Genomic DNA, 17,005 nt, shown 5'->3' on the forward strand with positions numbered 1-17,005 from the left:
CTGTTTTGGTGCTAATATTATGAATCAATAATCATTTTTAGTATACCTTGAAGTATAAATATATTATCTGGCTACCTATTTTAAATTTGTGAACTGATCATATTACGTGACAATAATGTTCCGCTTAGTGTATAATAATTTTCAATTTTAAAAGTTACTATTTAACTTGATACATGCCTAAAGTGTGATACAATTAAAAATCATAGATTAGGGCAAGAGGATGGGCAAGGCACACTATCCTATCAAGGTTAGGCAACTACCACAGTTTATGCACGCTATCCTGTCAAGGTTAGGTAACTACCGGTTACCATCTTCACTTGTACCACGATGTTAAAATGGGGTGTTTTGAATTTGTTACTAATTTAAAAGTAGATCAATGTTATTGATATTTTCGATACATCTATCATACGGTTGTTGATATTCGATTTGTGTAGTTGTCAATAAACTTGAACCTTAACGGAGAAAGATTATATATAAGGGTTTTAGTTTAAGAAGGCAATCAAGGAGTTTGGAATTCTAAATTAGGGTTTATATGTAGTTGTGTAAAGAAAACGAAGGAGAAGGAAGAGCTGTTGCATCTACTACTCCTGCATGCACGCCTGCATGAAGTTGTTGAACATGTATATACATACATATACATACACATTATGCATATATTATATAAAAATGATTAGGACCTTCAAGCCCTACCTGAATCAGAACTGGTTTTGTATGAGCGAATTCGAAGGACACTGCGGTTAGGCAAATAAGAAGAAGTAGATACACCACGGTTGCCACCTACCTGTATTGGAAGTGATATGGTTTAAATAATTATGTAAAGGAAAAACTACAAATTAAAAACGAAAAACCGAAAACAAATCAACGTGAAGAAATTGCAGAACAGTAATTAACAAATTAAATTGCATTTGTGCATACATGAACAAGGGCGCTCTCATTAATCAGTGATTGGAGGAGGAGCTAATTAATTAGGCAAAACCAGAAAGAGATAAGTAGAGAGAGAGAGAGAGGGAGAGAGGTAGAGAGAGTATAAGGAGTACTGAAACCTGCTGAAAGCTGAGTTTAATGATGCCATTTGTATCAGCTAAAACATGAAAACTGGAGAAAAGTTGAGCCATTCTTTTTCTTCTAGCTAAATCTAGAACAAATTAAAAATAAAAATAAAAAGAAATTAATATTTGTCTAATAAGATTAGTTCTAAATGGCCGCATTATATATATAACTAATCTGGTGATTAAAACATAAACTTGTAAGATGTTACGAGTATTACGGAGGGATTAGCTTGGATTTAGTAGATAAACCAACTACCAGTTATTAAGGAGGATCGATAATCACAATGCTAATTTTGTCCTCCGATAAAGAGGGCTGCTTGACATTGCATTGGCAAATTTGGCATCATCAATGGTTCTTGCATGTTTTCAACGTGTTCCACAATTGGGATCATCTCTCCATCGAATCTTTTTGCAGGCTCCTCCTGCAAAAGTATAGCTACATGTGTATGCAGCGTCTTATTGTTTGAAGTATGCATGGGATCTTAATTATATATGTACAAATTAATTAATCAATCTAACAACGTTAAACCACGGTCGAGTCTAATTCTTCATAGATAAGATAGATTAACAAGTTTAATAAGAATCTGCAAGCGGCTTTTAGGACCAGTGCTTTAAGTCCGTGAATCAATGGTTTGATTCTGAGTCTCTTGCTATCACTTGTGTAAAATAAATAAGTAAATAAGCTCGGTCACATTATTTTTGGCAAATACATTCGCAACAAACAATAGCTTGACAGACGTAAAGCCAAGAAACAACAATTCAAGTTTTGCAAATTTAGGCCCCAAACTCCAAATTCTATCGTTTATTAGGCCAAAACTGCGCAGTAAGTTTTGCACATTATTAAGCAACAAAACTCAAGTTTTAAGCTACAAGCTCCAAATCTATCATTTACTAGGTCAAAACTTCGCGGTAAGTTTTGGGGGTATTTTCTAATTTTGTTATCAATTAGGGAGGTTGTCTTCATATTTTCCAATTAATAACCTTTGACATTTTTCTATGTTTCCTGATAGATTCCATATTTTCATACATATTTGGCTATCGTTTGATATCTTTTGTTGTGTTATATTATGAGTGAAAAACCTAACAAAATATGTGCTCCTTTACTGTTAGCAACCTCTTTCACATCCAAAGTTTATCCCATTATCTTTTCTTTATGCGGGTCTCATTCACTGCTCATTTGCAGTTGGCTAGGGTTTCTTATTGGACGTAACAACCAGTGGTGGTGACTCCGGAAACGAATGGGTTTGTCAGAAAGCATGGCCGAAACCGAAACGTTTTTTTTTTTCAGTTATATCCCCAACTCCAAGACCCAAGTGGTTTAGTTTTAGGCCACACTTTCGTTATTGGTTGTGGCAACTTGCAAAAAGCAAAACCCCTTTTATTTTTCCATTGGATATGTAAAAGTTTCTACACCATGTTTGAAGGGATAGGCTTATGGAATTGGGATCCTCTCCGAACTTCTGTGTCCCCATTGGATATGTGAAAGTTTCTACACCATCTTTGAAGGGATAGGCTTATGGAGTTGGGATCCTCTCCGAACTTCTGTGTTCGAAGCAGACGAATCCAGAGATCTAGATAACTCATTTTAAATCTTACGGTTCTTATTAGCTTATCTCATTGGCCCACTTCACACAAACCAACAGTCCGAATCTCTCCCTCAAACTTCAATAGCTTGAACATCCAAGTCCTTGGGCTCTAAACACAAAGATCGAGAGAGAATCTCGATCAGGGGTTATTGTCATTCATTTTTTTATTTATGAACTTATGGGTATGTTTGGAAGTGTCGGGTGCTTCTCCAAAAAAACCGCTATTTTATGAAACACTTCAATTTTTAAGGAAAATTTCATTCTAACAAACGTGTTTAGGCAAAACCGATTGTTAAGAATTATTTAAAAAGCTTTTCAAGGCAATAGTATCGACTGAACAAAAAGCTAGTGAACGATTTTTCCCAAATGAATTAGTCATAAAAGAAACTTATTTCTTCTTATTTTATGTTATCTTTTTGAAACAGTTAGAAAGGATAAGTTTGCTTAACGTGCATACACCTTCTCCCTTCAAGTCAAACGACTTTTTTTCCTTCATGTCTTCCTTTGACACACTTTGAATATAAGAAGTTTTAACGAAGCACTTTCAGTATTGTTCACTTTTAACAAAAAAATCATATTTTTACCTTTCTTTGATACTATTTACTACACCTTTATTTATCATTTTTCATTAAAACTTTTTTTTAATTTTCCGTTAATTTTCCTTTGAATATAACGGTTTTTCCTTCCAATCTAATCCTACACACAAGACCCATATTTACCAATACACGCACTACAAAAAAACTCAAGCCTCTCGCTATCGCTTCTTGTAAAAAAACTCGCATCTCTAGGAATGATGAGTCATACCCAGAGTCTATAGAGATGATGGTTGAATCTTGAATGCAAATGTGGTTCACACACGGGCATCAGGCATGCCTGAGAGCCACTTGTCTGACCACTCCAGGATAACATTACTTAATCCCATAAATCTCATGGAGGTCTATTTTCCCATACATTTTGTGGCAAGGATTGAGATATAATTGGGATGGGGACGAAAAAACCATCAAGATAACAAGCCTGAGGCTGATGAGCTTCAAATTCTACATGGTCCACAAAAGAAACACCGCGTTCTAGCATAAAACGGCAGCCAAGATTTTGCTTTCAACCTCAACATCAATAATCCATTCAAGCATGCCAAATTGACGATAGTTTTTCATTCGAAGTCAAAAACAGTTACAAAATTGTAAAACTCCTTCGGGCGATGCTCAAGTCAATACTTAAATAACATGCTCGAATCAAAATCTTATAACAAAGCCACAGTAATATAAGATTGGACATACCACTGATATCATAACCGGATGTTAAAGAGGTCTTAAGACTATCTAGGGAACATCGGCCCGAAAGCAGAACTTTAATAATTTAATGGGACTTGAGGTGCTCTTGAACAACATGGAGGCCTTCTGATTCTTCACCGAAATCCTGAAAAATGAAATGCAACAAGGCAAGTGAACAAACAGCATGCGAGGAATAATTAAATTTGGCAAGTGCCAAGAGGAAGTACGGTAAACAAAGATTCCCTAAGAGTGTGTACTAGTGTTATGTAGTTTAAGAAAGTCCCAGAAATGTAGTTATAAATTAATTTTTGGGACAGCTTCAATATATAACACCGGAAATGCAGTAAATCTCATGCACTCAACCGACTGTTCTCAATACCTTCACAACAACACAAGAGCAACCGACAACCTTTCTTGCCTTTCCTTCTGAATCAATCTTGCAAAGCTGTGAGCGGACAGTATAGAATTAACAACTGGTTCAGAAAGATCCATAAATATGGGCAACAAGAGAAAAATTAATATGCTGAACGGAAAATGGAAACAATGAAATAGAGCTTGAACATTAGAAACCATTTAAAGACCGTCTCATGTTTGAATCTTAGAAAACATTGAATATTAGAAAAATCCAGTTGCCCCGCTCACAATGGAAGTCATCAGATCATAAGCAAATTGACAGAGACATTTTAGTTAAGTGGGATGTAAAACCACTCTAAAGTATTGCTACAAAGTTAAGATAATTGTGGACCAATTGAAAAATATTGGGAAAAGCAACAAAATGGAGTGAAAGATAGGTGAAAATATCGGAGCAAACTAAAATGACAAACAAATGATAATAAATACTTTGATGAAAAAACAAAAACTAACGAAATTTCTGTATTTCAATTGATTTTTACTTACACCAGCCCATTCTCCAAGAGTTTTAGCACTAGGAATTGACATCAGTTTAACATTATGGTCTGCACATAGTGCCTTGACCAGCTTAACATAATCAGCCTGGTCACAGTCCTCAGCTACAACGCAGAGCTGTGCAGCATGCTTCTCAATGACCTTTGCACCCTCGTGGAGTCCACGAGTGAGCCCACCATGAGCTAATGACTTCCTCAACACAAGTTGCAAGGCTGTCAAAAGGTCCATTGGTTCACCTAGAGCTGCAGGAACTGCAACAGGCTCAGCAACAGGAACAGCAACTTCTTCATCTCTGTACAACCAATATATTGAAGTAACATTAGAACATACCGCACCGAATATATATAAAGGATGTCATAACTGAGAAAAAAAAATGCCTACGATAGACTGAAGTATGTAAGCACTATCCAGCCAGTAAAGTCCTAGATTAAAGGATCAATGAAGAAATCAGAATTCGAGAGTGCAACCTCAATTCCTAAGGTGACTAGCAAAGAAAAAAGACTTGGTACAGCTTACAAAAGCTTCTTATATATCTTTCATGGGAGAACATACAACATTAAATTGAGAACAATTGTATCGGAAACACACAAGTTCAAACATAACTAAAACAAGCCTTCACTCACTCATCCATGACATGCACCCACAGTCGAAACCAAATGGCCCCTACAGGCAAATAAATACAACTCAGAAGTTCCTCGGAAATCTGAGATTCTGGAATCCTAACCCCACTGCTCTTCTCAAACTAAACTAATACCGTGTCCCATCATCACGATATGTAACAAACCGGTGAAAACACTTCATCGATACAACAAATAAATTTAAACAACTGCTCAGGACAACCAATCAGGATCACCCATTGATCTCTAAAACTATTTGCATCTTTTATATAACAAATATTCCATAAGTAGAGAATCAGAAAACAAAATGTCCACATACCCTGACATGTTTCGGGTCGGTTGAAACGAAAAGCCCTGATGACATGAGAAAACAGATGATATATCAGCCAGATTAAAGAAAATTCAGTGAGAGATAAAACAATTACAAGACTTCCAAGCTCAAATACTGAAATCTAAACAAGCTTAGAGCAATAAAACCTGCCAAAAAAGACCACAACCCTTCAAACTTGCTAAGGAAATTTGAAGCTGCTACATTTAGTGTCCAAATGCTCGGACATGAGATTTTAACTTCCAATTTCCCCAGAAATTTTATAGATTTCGTGAAAAAACAAAGAACTCAAATCCTCCTTCGAATAAATATCAGATTTTTAATAATCTTTAAACCCTAATCATCTTTTTTTATTCTTTCAATTTTCGGCTAAAATTCCCAGGCTTTCACACACAATTCTTAACCGAAATATAATTGTAAAGTTTAAATCAGAAGAGAATGCAACTGAACGCAGCGCTGACCTCGACGGTGGTTGGGAGGCGGAGATCGAAATCCTGAAAGCGGCACCACTGTATCCTGCAGGAGAAGGCTAATGAGGCAGGAGCCGAGCTTATAACTCACATGGAATCTGCATAAACCCTAAAACACTTAACCAAAATTACTATAGTACCCTTGGGCTTTAATAATTTATTTGCTTAAGTTTTGCCACAATGTCGGGCCCAAGCCCAAGATTAATCACTTCCTTTAAATTTTGATGCTTCGCTTCTCTTCGGTTATTATTACGTTTTAATGATATTTTTCTTGATTCACAGGTGAGACTTCTAACGTTTTCACTCAACGAGTTCGATACCGACTTTATAATAATAGCCCATGGCATTTGGAGATCCGGCCACCCATTAGCGCAACTGGGTCAGCTAGTATCAAATATCCATATTTTTTTTCTTTTATAAATGCGAAAAAAATTGGACTCAAAATCCCGATTCCTCGTAAACCAATACTTAAAAGATAAACTATGTTTCCCATTAGGGGTTTTTTTTTTTTTTTTTTTTTTTTTTTCCTTTTTGAACAAACGATATTTTTGCACTAAAGGAGTAGGAGAGTAGGAGAGTAGGCTAAACCTCATAATGAACTACTAACAATATGGTTCAAACTCGCATTTAGCGAGAATCGAACCTAAAACCTCTCACTTACAAGAAAAACTTTAGAACAAAGAAATGATTTGGTTCGGTTCGGTTGGTTTCGATTGTTTCACGTAAGCATGTTTCACCGTCGATGATCCTTTTTCGTTTGTGGAACGGATGCTAGAAAATGTAAAACCTGTATGGTGATCCACAAGGTACTAAAAACCGATAGCATGATCAACAAGTACTAAAAACGCAGATCAAATAAAGAAACGACACAGAAAACTTCTTCAATTCCGGACAGAGAGGTAAAGACGGACAAAACATTATATGTTTCGATAATCTGAAAGGAAAGTTACCCAATTCCACTTCTACCTAAAGAACATCACACCCAAATCGAAATGGGGCTAACTTTTTTTCTAATTTAATGGGACTTAATGTGCTCCTGAACAACATGAAGGCCTTCCGATTCTTCGCCAAAATCCTGCGAAATAAAATGCCATAAAGTAAACAAACCGAATAAAAGGAATAATCAAATTTGGTGGTGCCATAAGAACGTATGGTAGAGAAATACAAAAACTTCCCGATTAGCATGTATTAGCCTGCACAATTATAAAGTTATTCAGAAAATCTCGAAAAAAAATGCAGTTATGTAGTTAGTGGAACACCAAATTTTCGGATGGATGTTTTTCTACCAGATACAAAATATTTCGGAGATTTAGCGTCAAGACATAACACTGGAAATGTAGTAATGTATGCACTCAAATGAATGTTATAAATACCTTCACAACGACGCAAGAGCAGCCAACCACCTTTCTTGCCTTTCCTTCTGAATCAATCTTGCAAAGCTGCGTGCAGATGGTATAAAAATAACAATAAGTTGAAGAAAAAAATACAAACAAACTAAATGTTTAACACATGAAAATAGTTACTTTGCGGTAAGATCTAAAACTAACAAAACTTCTATGTCAATTGATTTTCACTTACACCAGCCCATTCTCCAAGAGTTTTAGCACTAGGAATTGACATCAGTTTAACGTTATGGTCAGCACATAGAGCCTTGACAAGCTTAACGTAATCAGCCTGGTCACAGTCCTCAGCTACAACACAGAGCTGTGCAGCGTGCTTCTCGATGACCTTTGCACCTTCGTGGAGTCCACGTGTGAGCCCACCATGAGCCAATGACTTCCTCAGCACAAGTTGCAGTGCGGTCAGAAGGTCCATGGGTTCGCCTAGAGCTGCAGCAGCAGCAACAGGCTCGGCAGCTGGAACAACAACCTCTTCTTCTCTGTACAATCAATAAAATGAAGTAACATTAAACACGCTGCCATACCACATATGACACACCAAAATATATCAAGTATATCAAACTGAGAAATAAAGAATGCGTATGATAGACTGCCATGTCCCACTATCGGAATGTCCAGTAAGTGAAAACAAGCATGGAGTAGAAACACAAAATCTAAAACATACAACTAAATTAAGCCTTCACACAATCATCCATGACATTCCCACTGTCGAAACAGAAAGGCTGCTATAGACATTAACTAGAATTCAAAAGTTCACTATGCGTTCTGAAAATCTGGATTCCTAACCCCACAGCTCTCACATAGCTAGACTAATATCATGCCCTCTCGCAACAAATTGGTGAAAGGAAGTTCACCAGTAGAATAGATCAATCTACACTACTGCTCGGGCCAAGCAATCGGGAACAAGCTTTGATCTCTAACAACCTTTGCATCCTACATTTTAATAAATCTACGCTAGTGCTCAGGACAAGCAATCGGAAACCAACTTTGATCTCTAAAAGTATTTGCATCCTCCATTAATGCATACATTCGATATTTACAGCGAAAATCAAGTACAGAGAATCGGAAATACAAATGACTACATACCCTGACATTTTTTGGGGCCGATTGAAATTACAAACCCTGGTAATATGAAATCAACAAAAGCGATGTCAGTCAGATAAAATATTTCAGTAAAACATACAATTACCAAATTTACAAGCTCTATCACTGAAATCTATACAAATCTCATTACAATGGCAGTAAAAACCTGCAAAACAATATCACAAACCCTAAGATATGAAAATGTTACTTCGAATTGGGGGATAAATTTGTTGCTTTCGTGAAAAAACAGAGAACTCAAAGTGCCCATCAGGGGATTTTCAGATCTCAGACTTTAGAGATTTTAGGGATTTCCATTCACTTAGGGATGAAATGTGATCGGAAACATAGAGAGATAAACACCAACCTTGATAATGGAGGTGGCGGAGACGTACAGATGCGAGGGAGGCAGCAAGATAAGTGTATGGAAGACGACGGCGAGCGTTCAAAGTTCTGAGCTTTATATCGAAAGAACCCTAAAAGCCCTACGCTGAAGTTACTATTCTACCCCTCATTTGAGGACTTCATCACCGACTCCAACGCCCTCCGATATCTCTCTCATTCCGAACTTATAAATCCCCAAATTCGACAGGTTTGTTTCCCAGTTCCTGCAATTTTCCCTCCGAAATCTTCAATCTTGAAACCCTAATTTTCCAATCCGCAAGGTCACGATGCATCCCAAACTTCAAAATTTCCAAATCTTCCTCGAATCTCCCGATCTCCAAATCCCAACCCAAACCCTAACCTTATCCCCAATTCAGACCCCAACTCTCCGCCACCTCAAGCTCTCAATTTTCCCCCATGCCCTGCCATCGCTTTACTTCACCCTTAATGGTAGGCCTCTAAACGACTCCAGTCCGCTTCTCGATTCTCAAATTACCCCGCTTTCTACTCTAATTTTACGGATTAGAGCTCTTGGAGGCGGCGGCGATGGCGGCGCGACGGGGGCGGAGTCTCGCGACTGCTATCTCAAAATGTACGCGGAGAAGAAGCCTGATAAGGTCGACCCGAACGAGCAGAGGCTTTCGAAGTGGCTCAATTGCGCGCTGTCGAACGAGCCATTGAAGCAGCCGTGCGTGATGGATTTTCTGGGGAATGTGTTTAACAAGGAGGCTCTTGTGGAGGCGTTGCTGGGGAAGAAGGTGCCCAAGGCGTTTGGGCATATAAAGGGGTTGAAGGACATGATCAGTATTCATCTTACCCCAATTACCGGGGCTGAATTCAATCGCCAATCGGTTGCCGGGCCGCGGTTTCAGTGCCCCATTACTGGGGTCGAGTTCAATGGTAAATGTAAGTTTGTGGGATTAAGAACTTGTGGGCATGTGTTGAGTTCAAAGGCTATGAAGGAGATAAAGTCGTCGACTTGCCTTGTTTGTCATGTGGGATTTTCGGAGGTGGATAAGATTGTGATTAATGGGAACGAAGAGGAAGTTGCGGAGTTGAGGGAGAGGATGGAGGCCGAGAAGGCAAAAGGGAGAGTGAAGAAGGTGAAGAAGTCCAAAAACGGGGATTCTGGTGTGAATGGTGGAGAGGAAGAGGGTTTGGAGGCCTCCCGGTTGAGTGGAACCAAGCATGGCATTGATGCTAAGGCTGTGGAGAAGGCTTCAGTAAAGGTAGAGGTAAATGGGAAGGGTGTGAATGGTGGGGCTAATGTGAAGGATGCGAACAATGGTGGGGCGAAGAGGTTCAAGGCGGTGGATATGGCCCCAGCTAATGCTACTAAGGAAGTGTATGCGTCCATCTTCACGTCGTCAAGGAAGAAGGACTTCAAGGAAACATTTTCTTGCAGATCCCTCCCACTTGGTAGAAACTGATTGATGGTAAGGTCTAAGAGAAAGGAATACTGTCTTATTTGTAATGTGAACAAACATATCATTAATATACTCTCGTTTGGTATCTTGTTACTTGATAGCGAACATTATTTCCTTGATGTACAATAACGTTTGTGAAGATGGTGTTTTTGATGTGGCTGCTTTAACTAAACAACCTTTAATTTGCAGCAATACCACCAGTGGGCAGAATCGAAATTTGGTAATGGTTCAAATTTTACAGATGCTAACATCAAGGTCCATTCTTCACATTATTACTTTTCTGAACCTTTGTTCTTATATTGGTAGGATTCCGATATTGGTAGGATCGTGCTATGCTTTTGTTATTCCTGTGGCTGTTGTATGTAAAGATTTGTATGTTCAAATAGTGTGATCTACCTGAACCCAAATTGTGTTCTGTTTTGGAAACGAAGCAGTTAGAAATTGAAGAGTTCCTGAGCTGTTCCATGCCGCACCACTTTGCACCCTTGCTTCCCATACGAAATGCAATCAATTGTTGGCCATTTGGGCTGATGGAACTTGGGAGGAGCCTGGAATGAAGTTCATTATAGTGTCTCAGCTGCAAAACTTGTAGCGGTCTGTTTTCTGCACTGAGTGAACATTCGTTGGCTTGTTAATAACAACTCTTTTTAGTGACCCCTGAGAAGAAAGTAACACGAGAGCCGACCTTCTGGTTTAGTTTGCAGAGGATAAAAGTATCAGTTCTTGCTTAAACAGGGTAAGGTTTTACTTGAGATTGTGAGCATGTCAGCCAAGTGTTATCTTTTGTTGCCAAATTTTCGTTTCAGATGAGTGAGAAAATATGCGAATTTCAATTACTAATGATTAATGAAGTAGTCTGTTGTTTTATTTGGCTTTTCAAAACACAGAACAAAAAGAAAGGTCGGTCTATCGGCCTTTCAATCACCATCTCAGAACCAAATTTTCTTCCCCATCCACGGATTACATGCCGTTGACTGCGGGTTACATGCTCAAATTTTCATAGAAAGCGGTGCGCTCAAATTTTTTTAATTTTATTCCGAACTTCATGTACTCTTAATTCGTCCCAATGTCCCTTGACTTTAGTTTACTCGTGTGCAATAATACAAGTTACTACTAAAATTGTAAAAAAAATCAAGGGCTTGAAGGACATTGACACGAATTGAGAGGTTAATGGGACTCGAGTAGAACCTACACCACGAGCTTTCTTCGTCCATCAGCACGGTTGAGATTCCATAGTGCATCACGAGCACAAACAAAGGGCGCGATTGAGCATCTCATCGGAGGGAAAATGAAATAAGGTCCACACTCATGGGACATTGTTGTAAAGGGGCGATTGAGCATCTCATCGGAGGGCAAAGTAAAACGAGGTCCGCAACTCACAGGACATTGTTAAAATGAGATTTAAAGACGGGCATAAATGCCAAAGGGCAACAGAAATGAAAAGGTAGAGGGCAAAACAGGTGAAAAAAAAAAAAAAAAAAAAAAAAAAAAAAAAAACCTAATGAAAATGCTTTCAAAATTTTGCATTTTAATGATAAGGACAAAATAAAGGGTAAAGTGAATAGTAACATGATTCATTTTTTAATGTAAAAATATGATTTTTCGTTAAAATGAACAGTAACAAAAACTTTTCGTTAAAATTCCCAAAAAAAATAGAAAAAGAAAAAAGACTCTTGAGAAATGTTGTGTATATAAGAACCCACCTCACGAGGGATTACCAGTCCATCGTCACCAACCTCACTAGCTATTCCTTGCTGTTACAATGTAAGCAAGGAAGGCTTACAGCGCCTTCTCTCACCTCACCAAAACGACGTTAAAAACAAAACCATTTTATTTTTGGCTTTCCATCCTCTTTTTCTATAAAATAAAATAAAATAACCATATCCCTTTTCCGTCAAAACCCTCGTTTTTTCTCCCCCAAAACCCCCAATTTTCCCGAGAAAATCATCGATTTCTCGGAGAAAATCCCCCCTCCATCTTGTTGCCCGCCCGTCCAACCCGTCATTTCTCAATCCGAAAACGAGAAGAGAATTCCGGAGTCGTTGATTCTTGAGGTGAGTTATCGTACCTTTGATTTGTCGTATGATTTATAGGTATTGGATGATTGGATACATGGGTTTTGATAAAGTATGAATTTTGAGATGTGGGTTGTTCTTGTTTCCTGATATGGGTTGTGGGTTTCTTGGTTTTGCAGATTCTATGGTTTTTGCTCTTTTGGGTCTTGTTATTTGCTTCAATTTGTGTTGTTATTGCCCGAAGAAAATGTCTAGTTTTCCGAATAGAGATTCGATTCACATTAGGGAAGTTTGGAGCGATAATCTTGAGGAGGAGTTTAAATTGATTCGCAGTGTTGTAGAGGAATACCGATATGTAGCGATGGACACAGAGTTTCCCGGTATTGTTTTGAGGCCTGTAGGGACTTTCAAGGACAGTTTTGATTATCACTATCAAACCCTTAAGGCCAATGTGGACCTCTTGAAGTTGATACAGTTGGGTCTCACATTTTCTGATGAGAAAGGGAACCTTCCGACCTGTGGAACCGACAAGCACTGTGTGTGGCAATTCAATTTCCGCGACTTCAACCCCAACGAGGATGTGTATGCTAGTGACTCGATAGAGTTACTGTCCCAGAGCGGTATGGATTTTGTGAAGAACAATGAGAAGGGTGTCGATGCTAGTAAGTTCACCGAGCTACTAATGACATCCGGAGTTGTGCTGTCTGATAATGTGGTTTGGGTGACATTCCATAGTGGGTATGATTTTGGGTACTTGCTCAAGCTGCTTACAGGCCAAAGCCTCCCGAACACACAGGCGGGGTTCTTTAAAATGATCAAGATGTATTTTCCTACAGTTTATGATATCAAGCATCTGATGAGGTTCTGCAACAGCCTTCATGGTGGGTTGAACAAACTCGCGGAGCTGTTAGATGTTGAGAGAATTGGCATCTCCCACCAAGCTGGTTCGGATAGTTTGCTAACATGCAGTACGTTCATGAAACTGAAGGAGACTTACTTTGACGGGTCTCCTGACAAGTATGCTGGTGTTTTATATGGTCTTGGTGTTGAGAACGGACCTAATTCTCCTTGAAAAGAAAAAGAAATATCAATAAAAATAAAAAAGATTTGGTAGACTACATCTCGGTGCCTGTTTCTATCTCTTCGTATGCTCATCTTTTATCGTTTTACTTCTTCTTCCTCTTCAAGATATTGAACTGCTGCCGTTGTGATTGAATTACGATTTATCGTTCATTGCTAGGTTTGCACATTCTGCTGGTCGGCTTCATGCTGCCTCTGTTTTCCTCAATATCTTCCCTTCAACTTTACACAATCCTTTTTTTGTGATGAAAACGAAGACGATTGGTACTTTTAGTGCTCATGAACCTTGTTTTCGCCGACTGGTTTCCCTTTTCCTTCTAGTTTTTAAGAATCAGATGAAGCCCTGCACTATTATGTTCTGTGGTTTCTGCAACTCGCTACATGGGTCTCTTGCAACCTCAAAACATAAGATTCTTTCAGGTCATTTGATTTTCCTTTGTGGCACTTCGTGGTTCCTTCTCAAGATCACTGGTACCAGTAATTGTTTCTCCTATGCAATTAGGTAAACTTTAAGTAAGGACCCTGCCACACGACATAACCGACATAACCCAAATTTACGGTAGTGTATCTTATTTGACAAAAAGAATGTCTCAAAGGCCCACGAGGGGATAAAATGAGGCTTTTTTAAGCACAAGCCAGTCGTTCTTTCGAGTTTCTATAAACAACATAATTTGCAGTAATTAAGTGTTGTTCATTTTTTCTACTTCTCTTCTCGTCTATATAAAACCACACTTAACAATGGTAGCTACTTTCAAATCATCATTGTGCCATAGCTTACACAGTGAATTAACCAATGTGGGACTTCGAATTCCCGCAAGTTTAGAGGTGCGAATTTCATTAGCTCGACAATCCATCTGTAAGTCCCCGCCTTCTTCATTGGATTACGGAGAAGCGCTAGGAAAACTAACAATGAGATGACCGTGCCACGAACATCAACCTAACCTTGCTTCTCTTCGTAGTACCTTGCAGAGGAAAGAAAAACGACAAGATTAGAATACCAAGACAAATGAAACATCATAGCGGAAAACAAAAGATAGTCACCTCTTCAGCAAATTTTATCAAGATGGTTGTTCGAGGTCGTTGCTGTCCCTCCACTGGTACAAAATGAGCTGTTACCACAGCTGGAAAACCAGCACCGTCCAAAACACCCTTCATTGGGAAATGAAAGGCCAATCAGACAATAGAAGCACCAGATGTTTCAATTAACAAGCAAGAAAGTGTCGTCGCACTTACCCTTACAATTCCGGCAACAAATGCTCCACAATTAAAGGTTCCCATGTCTTTTGGAATCGAAATAAATCTACAATCCAAAAATGGTGTATTAATTGGCCATCAACCAAACCCGACGGATCCAGCTAATTGAAACAGTAGGGGAAGTAAACTATCATTAACGCAGAAACTGTTACCGGTTCACAAGGAGCTCCTTCTCACTAATCATGTACTCATCTTCATGTTCAGTGCCTTTCTCAAGGGAATCAGCTACCTAATTTTCAGGCACCAAGAAGCAGTTAACATAGTTCCTAATTTCAGTACATTGTGCTCTATTCAGCCATTAAGCCCTAAACATGCAAAATGATAAAGAAGCCAAAGCAAAAGCACTCACCTTTCCAAATAACACCTTCCAAACAGTGCTATGCACAAAAGACAGGATTCCCAACAACCGCGTTTCCCTTCTGTTTCCCTGTGGCATCAAAGAACCATTAATATAGCAGTAAGCATACATGCAGTCTCACCCACTACAGCATGAGATAGATCCAAACCCACCAGCACGTATAACTTGTTAGAATTTGGACCATTAGGATAACATTTTATCAAAATTCCAATATAATGAGCACAGTGCATTGTTATGTGTAATTTCTTCTCCTGCCTAGGGATTAGTTTATAAACCACAACTGAAAACATATGTTGCATAAGTTTGGTTTGCAACTACGTAGTAACAATGTAGTTTACACTCAAAGAATCAATTGTTTACAAAGACTAAAACTACATATTCAGTAATCGTTAGCTCCTTGCACTTGCCAACTTATAGATAGAGAATATGTTATAATCCAAAGATACTGATATCTGTTTTTTACTTCTCACTTACTGCCAAATGAAGCAACAGTATCTAAATATCGTGATTACAAAAATAATAGTTAGGGATATTCCTGCTCAACAACAAGGCATACCTTTTCCCGATGGCAAAGAAGCTCCAGAACTCGAGCCCCAACAGCATATCCTGCATCCTCCAGCCTGCTCCAGTTTACATAAAATATTACTGAAACTTTGGTTTCTAACACTCACATATTAGAATTTCAATATAAGTCACATATTAGAATAATAGAATTAATTATTCTGCCACAACACCTCGAGAACCTTTTTTTGTTCAAACTCGCTTCAATTTTCCAAACCACCTCTGTGATTTTGCTAGGGTGCAGAAGAAACTTGCAATATCAAGCAAACAAACGATCCTAGGTGATTCATATTCGGACGAAAGAGTAAATTGTCCTTATAACATATAAAATAACCATTTCTATTCATATTGTACTATGATTTCACCTTTTCCTTAGGAAACAAATTTGAATGCGCATGATGAGCACGTAACAATGTAATCGAAATGGTAGTAATTTCAATCACCTTCGTTCTAGCTCAGCTATGTTGTCAACCTGCGTCTGGTTGTACTGCACAAGCTCCGAAAACAAGAACGCAAACGCACTCAAACTGACCTGAAAAAACATCAAATGCCAAAATCAGCAAAAAAACAACAAACCCAAGTAACTGAATAGCCTGAATCAAATTGCCCATATCACAATTAACGTAGAATTCGACAAATGAAAACGACCCATGTGTTCAGAACTCGGATTCGAGGTCAATCGAGCATAAATTTGCAGCATAACAGTTCGAAATGAATGAAATTTAAAAACTTTATTAGAGATTGCAATTCTTCTTCCCCCAAATCACAGTACCCAACACCCAGAAATCCAATAAAAAGCTGCCATTTGTTGAAGATTGAGGTAATCCGATCAAGCATGTAGCATAAACTAGAGAAAGAGAGAGAGAGAGGACCTCTTGTTTGCCCTTGCTGAGGGGCTTGTCGAGGACATTGGAGTACTGCTTGATCTTCCCTGCTCCAATCATTCTTCCCCAACTCTTCTTTTTTCTTCTGGATTTGAAGAAATTCGAAGAAGCAGAGTTGGTGGTGTTGCGGATCGGATTTTCGGAAGCACAACTTCTACAGAACACTCGCTACTTCTGTGTATTCCATCGGCTCGCTCCTTTATTTGTGCCGGTCTGGACCGGCAGCTTTCAAGTATCCAATAAATGATTTTCACGTACTTTTTTTATTTTATCATACGCCCTCTGTTTTTATGATCATAAAATTGAATAAATTAAACGGAACCAATGATGTTTAA

General features: G+C 38.5%; 5 protein-coding genes across 7 annotated transcripts; 2 read left to right on the top strand and 3 right to left on the bottom strand.

The window, feature by feature from the left end:
* Positions 1-3,764: 3,764 nt before the first annotated feature.
* Positions 3,765-6,325, bottom strand: LOC137747389 (small ribosomal subunit protein eS12-like). Its single transcript, XM_068487494.1, has 5 exons — positions 6,219-6,325; positions 5,749-5,783; positions 4,804-5,104; positions 4,286-4,351; positions 3,765-4,051 (listed from the first exon to the last, which is right to left on the bottom strand). Exons 2-5 carry the CDS (start codon positions 5,754-5,756, stop codon positions 3,992-3,994), a joined length of 435 nt encoding a protein of 144 aa, XP_068343595.1. The 5' UTR covers positions 5,757-5,783; positions 6,219-6,325; the 3' UTR covers positions 3,765-3,991.
* A 758-nt stretch (positions 6,326-7,083) lies between these two features.
* LOC137747597 (small ribosomal subunit protein eS12-like) lies at positions 7,084-9,186 on the bottom strand. Its single transcript, XM_068487734.1, has 5 exons — positions 9,075-9,186; positions 8,714-8,749; positions 7,806-8,106; positions 7,601-7,666; positions 7,084-7,302 (listed from the first exon to the last, which is right to left on the bottom strand). Exons 2-5 carry the CDS (start codon positions 8,719-8,721, stop codon positions 7,243-7,245), a joined length of 435 nt encoding a protein of 144 aa, XP_068343835.1. The 5' UTR covers positions 8,722-8,749; positions 9,075-9,186; the 3' UTR covers positions 7,084-7,242.
* A 100-nt stretch (positions 9,187-9,286) lies between these two features.
* Positions 9,287-11,359, top strand: LOC137747596 (uncharacterized). Of its 3 annotated transcripts, XM_068487733.1 has the most exons (3): positions 9,287-10,527; positions 10,708-10,738; positions 10,953-11,359. In XM_068487733.1, the coding sequence occupies exon 1, from the start codon at positions 9,379-9,381 to the stop codon at positions 10,519-10,521; it is 1,143 nt and encodes a 380-aa protein (XP_068343834.1). In that variant the 5' UTR covers positions 9,287-9,378; the 3' UTR covers positions 10,522-10,527; positions 10,708-10,738; positions 10,953-11,359. The 3 variants fall into 3 exon arrangements, with proteins under 3 accessions (XP_068343834.1, XP_068343833.1, XP_068343832.1); XM_068487732.1 differs by lacking the exon at positions 10,708-10,738 and having other exon boundaries at positions 10,950-11,359; XM_068487731.1 differs by lacking the exon at positions 10,953-11,359 and having other exon boundaries at positions 10,708-10,942.
* A 1,076-nt stretch (positions 11,360-12,435) lies between these two features.
* On the top strand, positions 12,436-13,651 carry LOC137747651 (probable CCR4-associated factor 1 homolog 7). The gene is made up of 2 exons (XM_068487794.1): positions 12,436-12,572; positions 12,713-13,651. Exon 2 carries the CDS (start codon positions 12,718-12,720, stop codon positions 13,603-13,605), a length of 888 nt encoding a protein of 295 aa, XP_068343895.1. The 5' UTR covers positions 12,436-12,572; positions 12,713-12,717; the 3' UTR covers positions 13,606-13,651.
* A 522-nt stretch (positions 13,652-14,173) lies between these two features.
* On the bottom strand, positions 14,174-16,866 carry LOC137747653 (uncharacterized). The gene is made up of 8 exons (XM_068487795.1): positions 16,659-16,866; positions 16,230-16,318; positions 15,782-15,845; positions 15,217-15,294; positions 15,020-15,096; positions 14,847-14,913; positions 14,655-14,762; positions 14,174-14,575 (listed from the first exon to the last, which is right to left on the bottom strand). Exons 1-8 carry the CDS (start codon positions 16,728-16,730, stop codon positions 14,546-14,548), a joined length of 585 nt encoding a protein of 194 aa, XP_068343896.1. The 5' UTR covers positions 16,731-16,866; the 3' UTR covers positions 14,174-14,545.
* Positions 16,867-17,005: the final 139 nt, after the last annotated feature.

The sequence above is a fragment of the Pyrus communis genome, chromosome 10 (assembly GCF_963583255.1).
Source record: "Pyrus communis chromosome 10, drPyrComm1.1, whole genome shotgun sequence".
NCBI classification, from domain to species: domain Eukaryota; kingdom Viridiplantae; phylum Streptophyta; class Magnoliopsida; order Rosales; family Rosaceae; genus Pyrus; species Pyrus communis.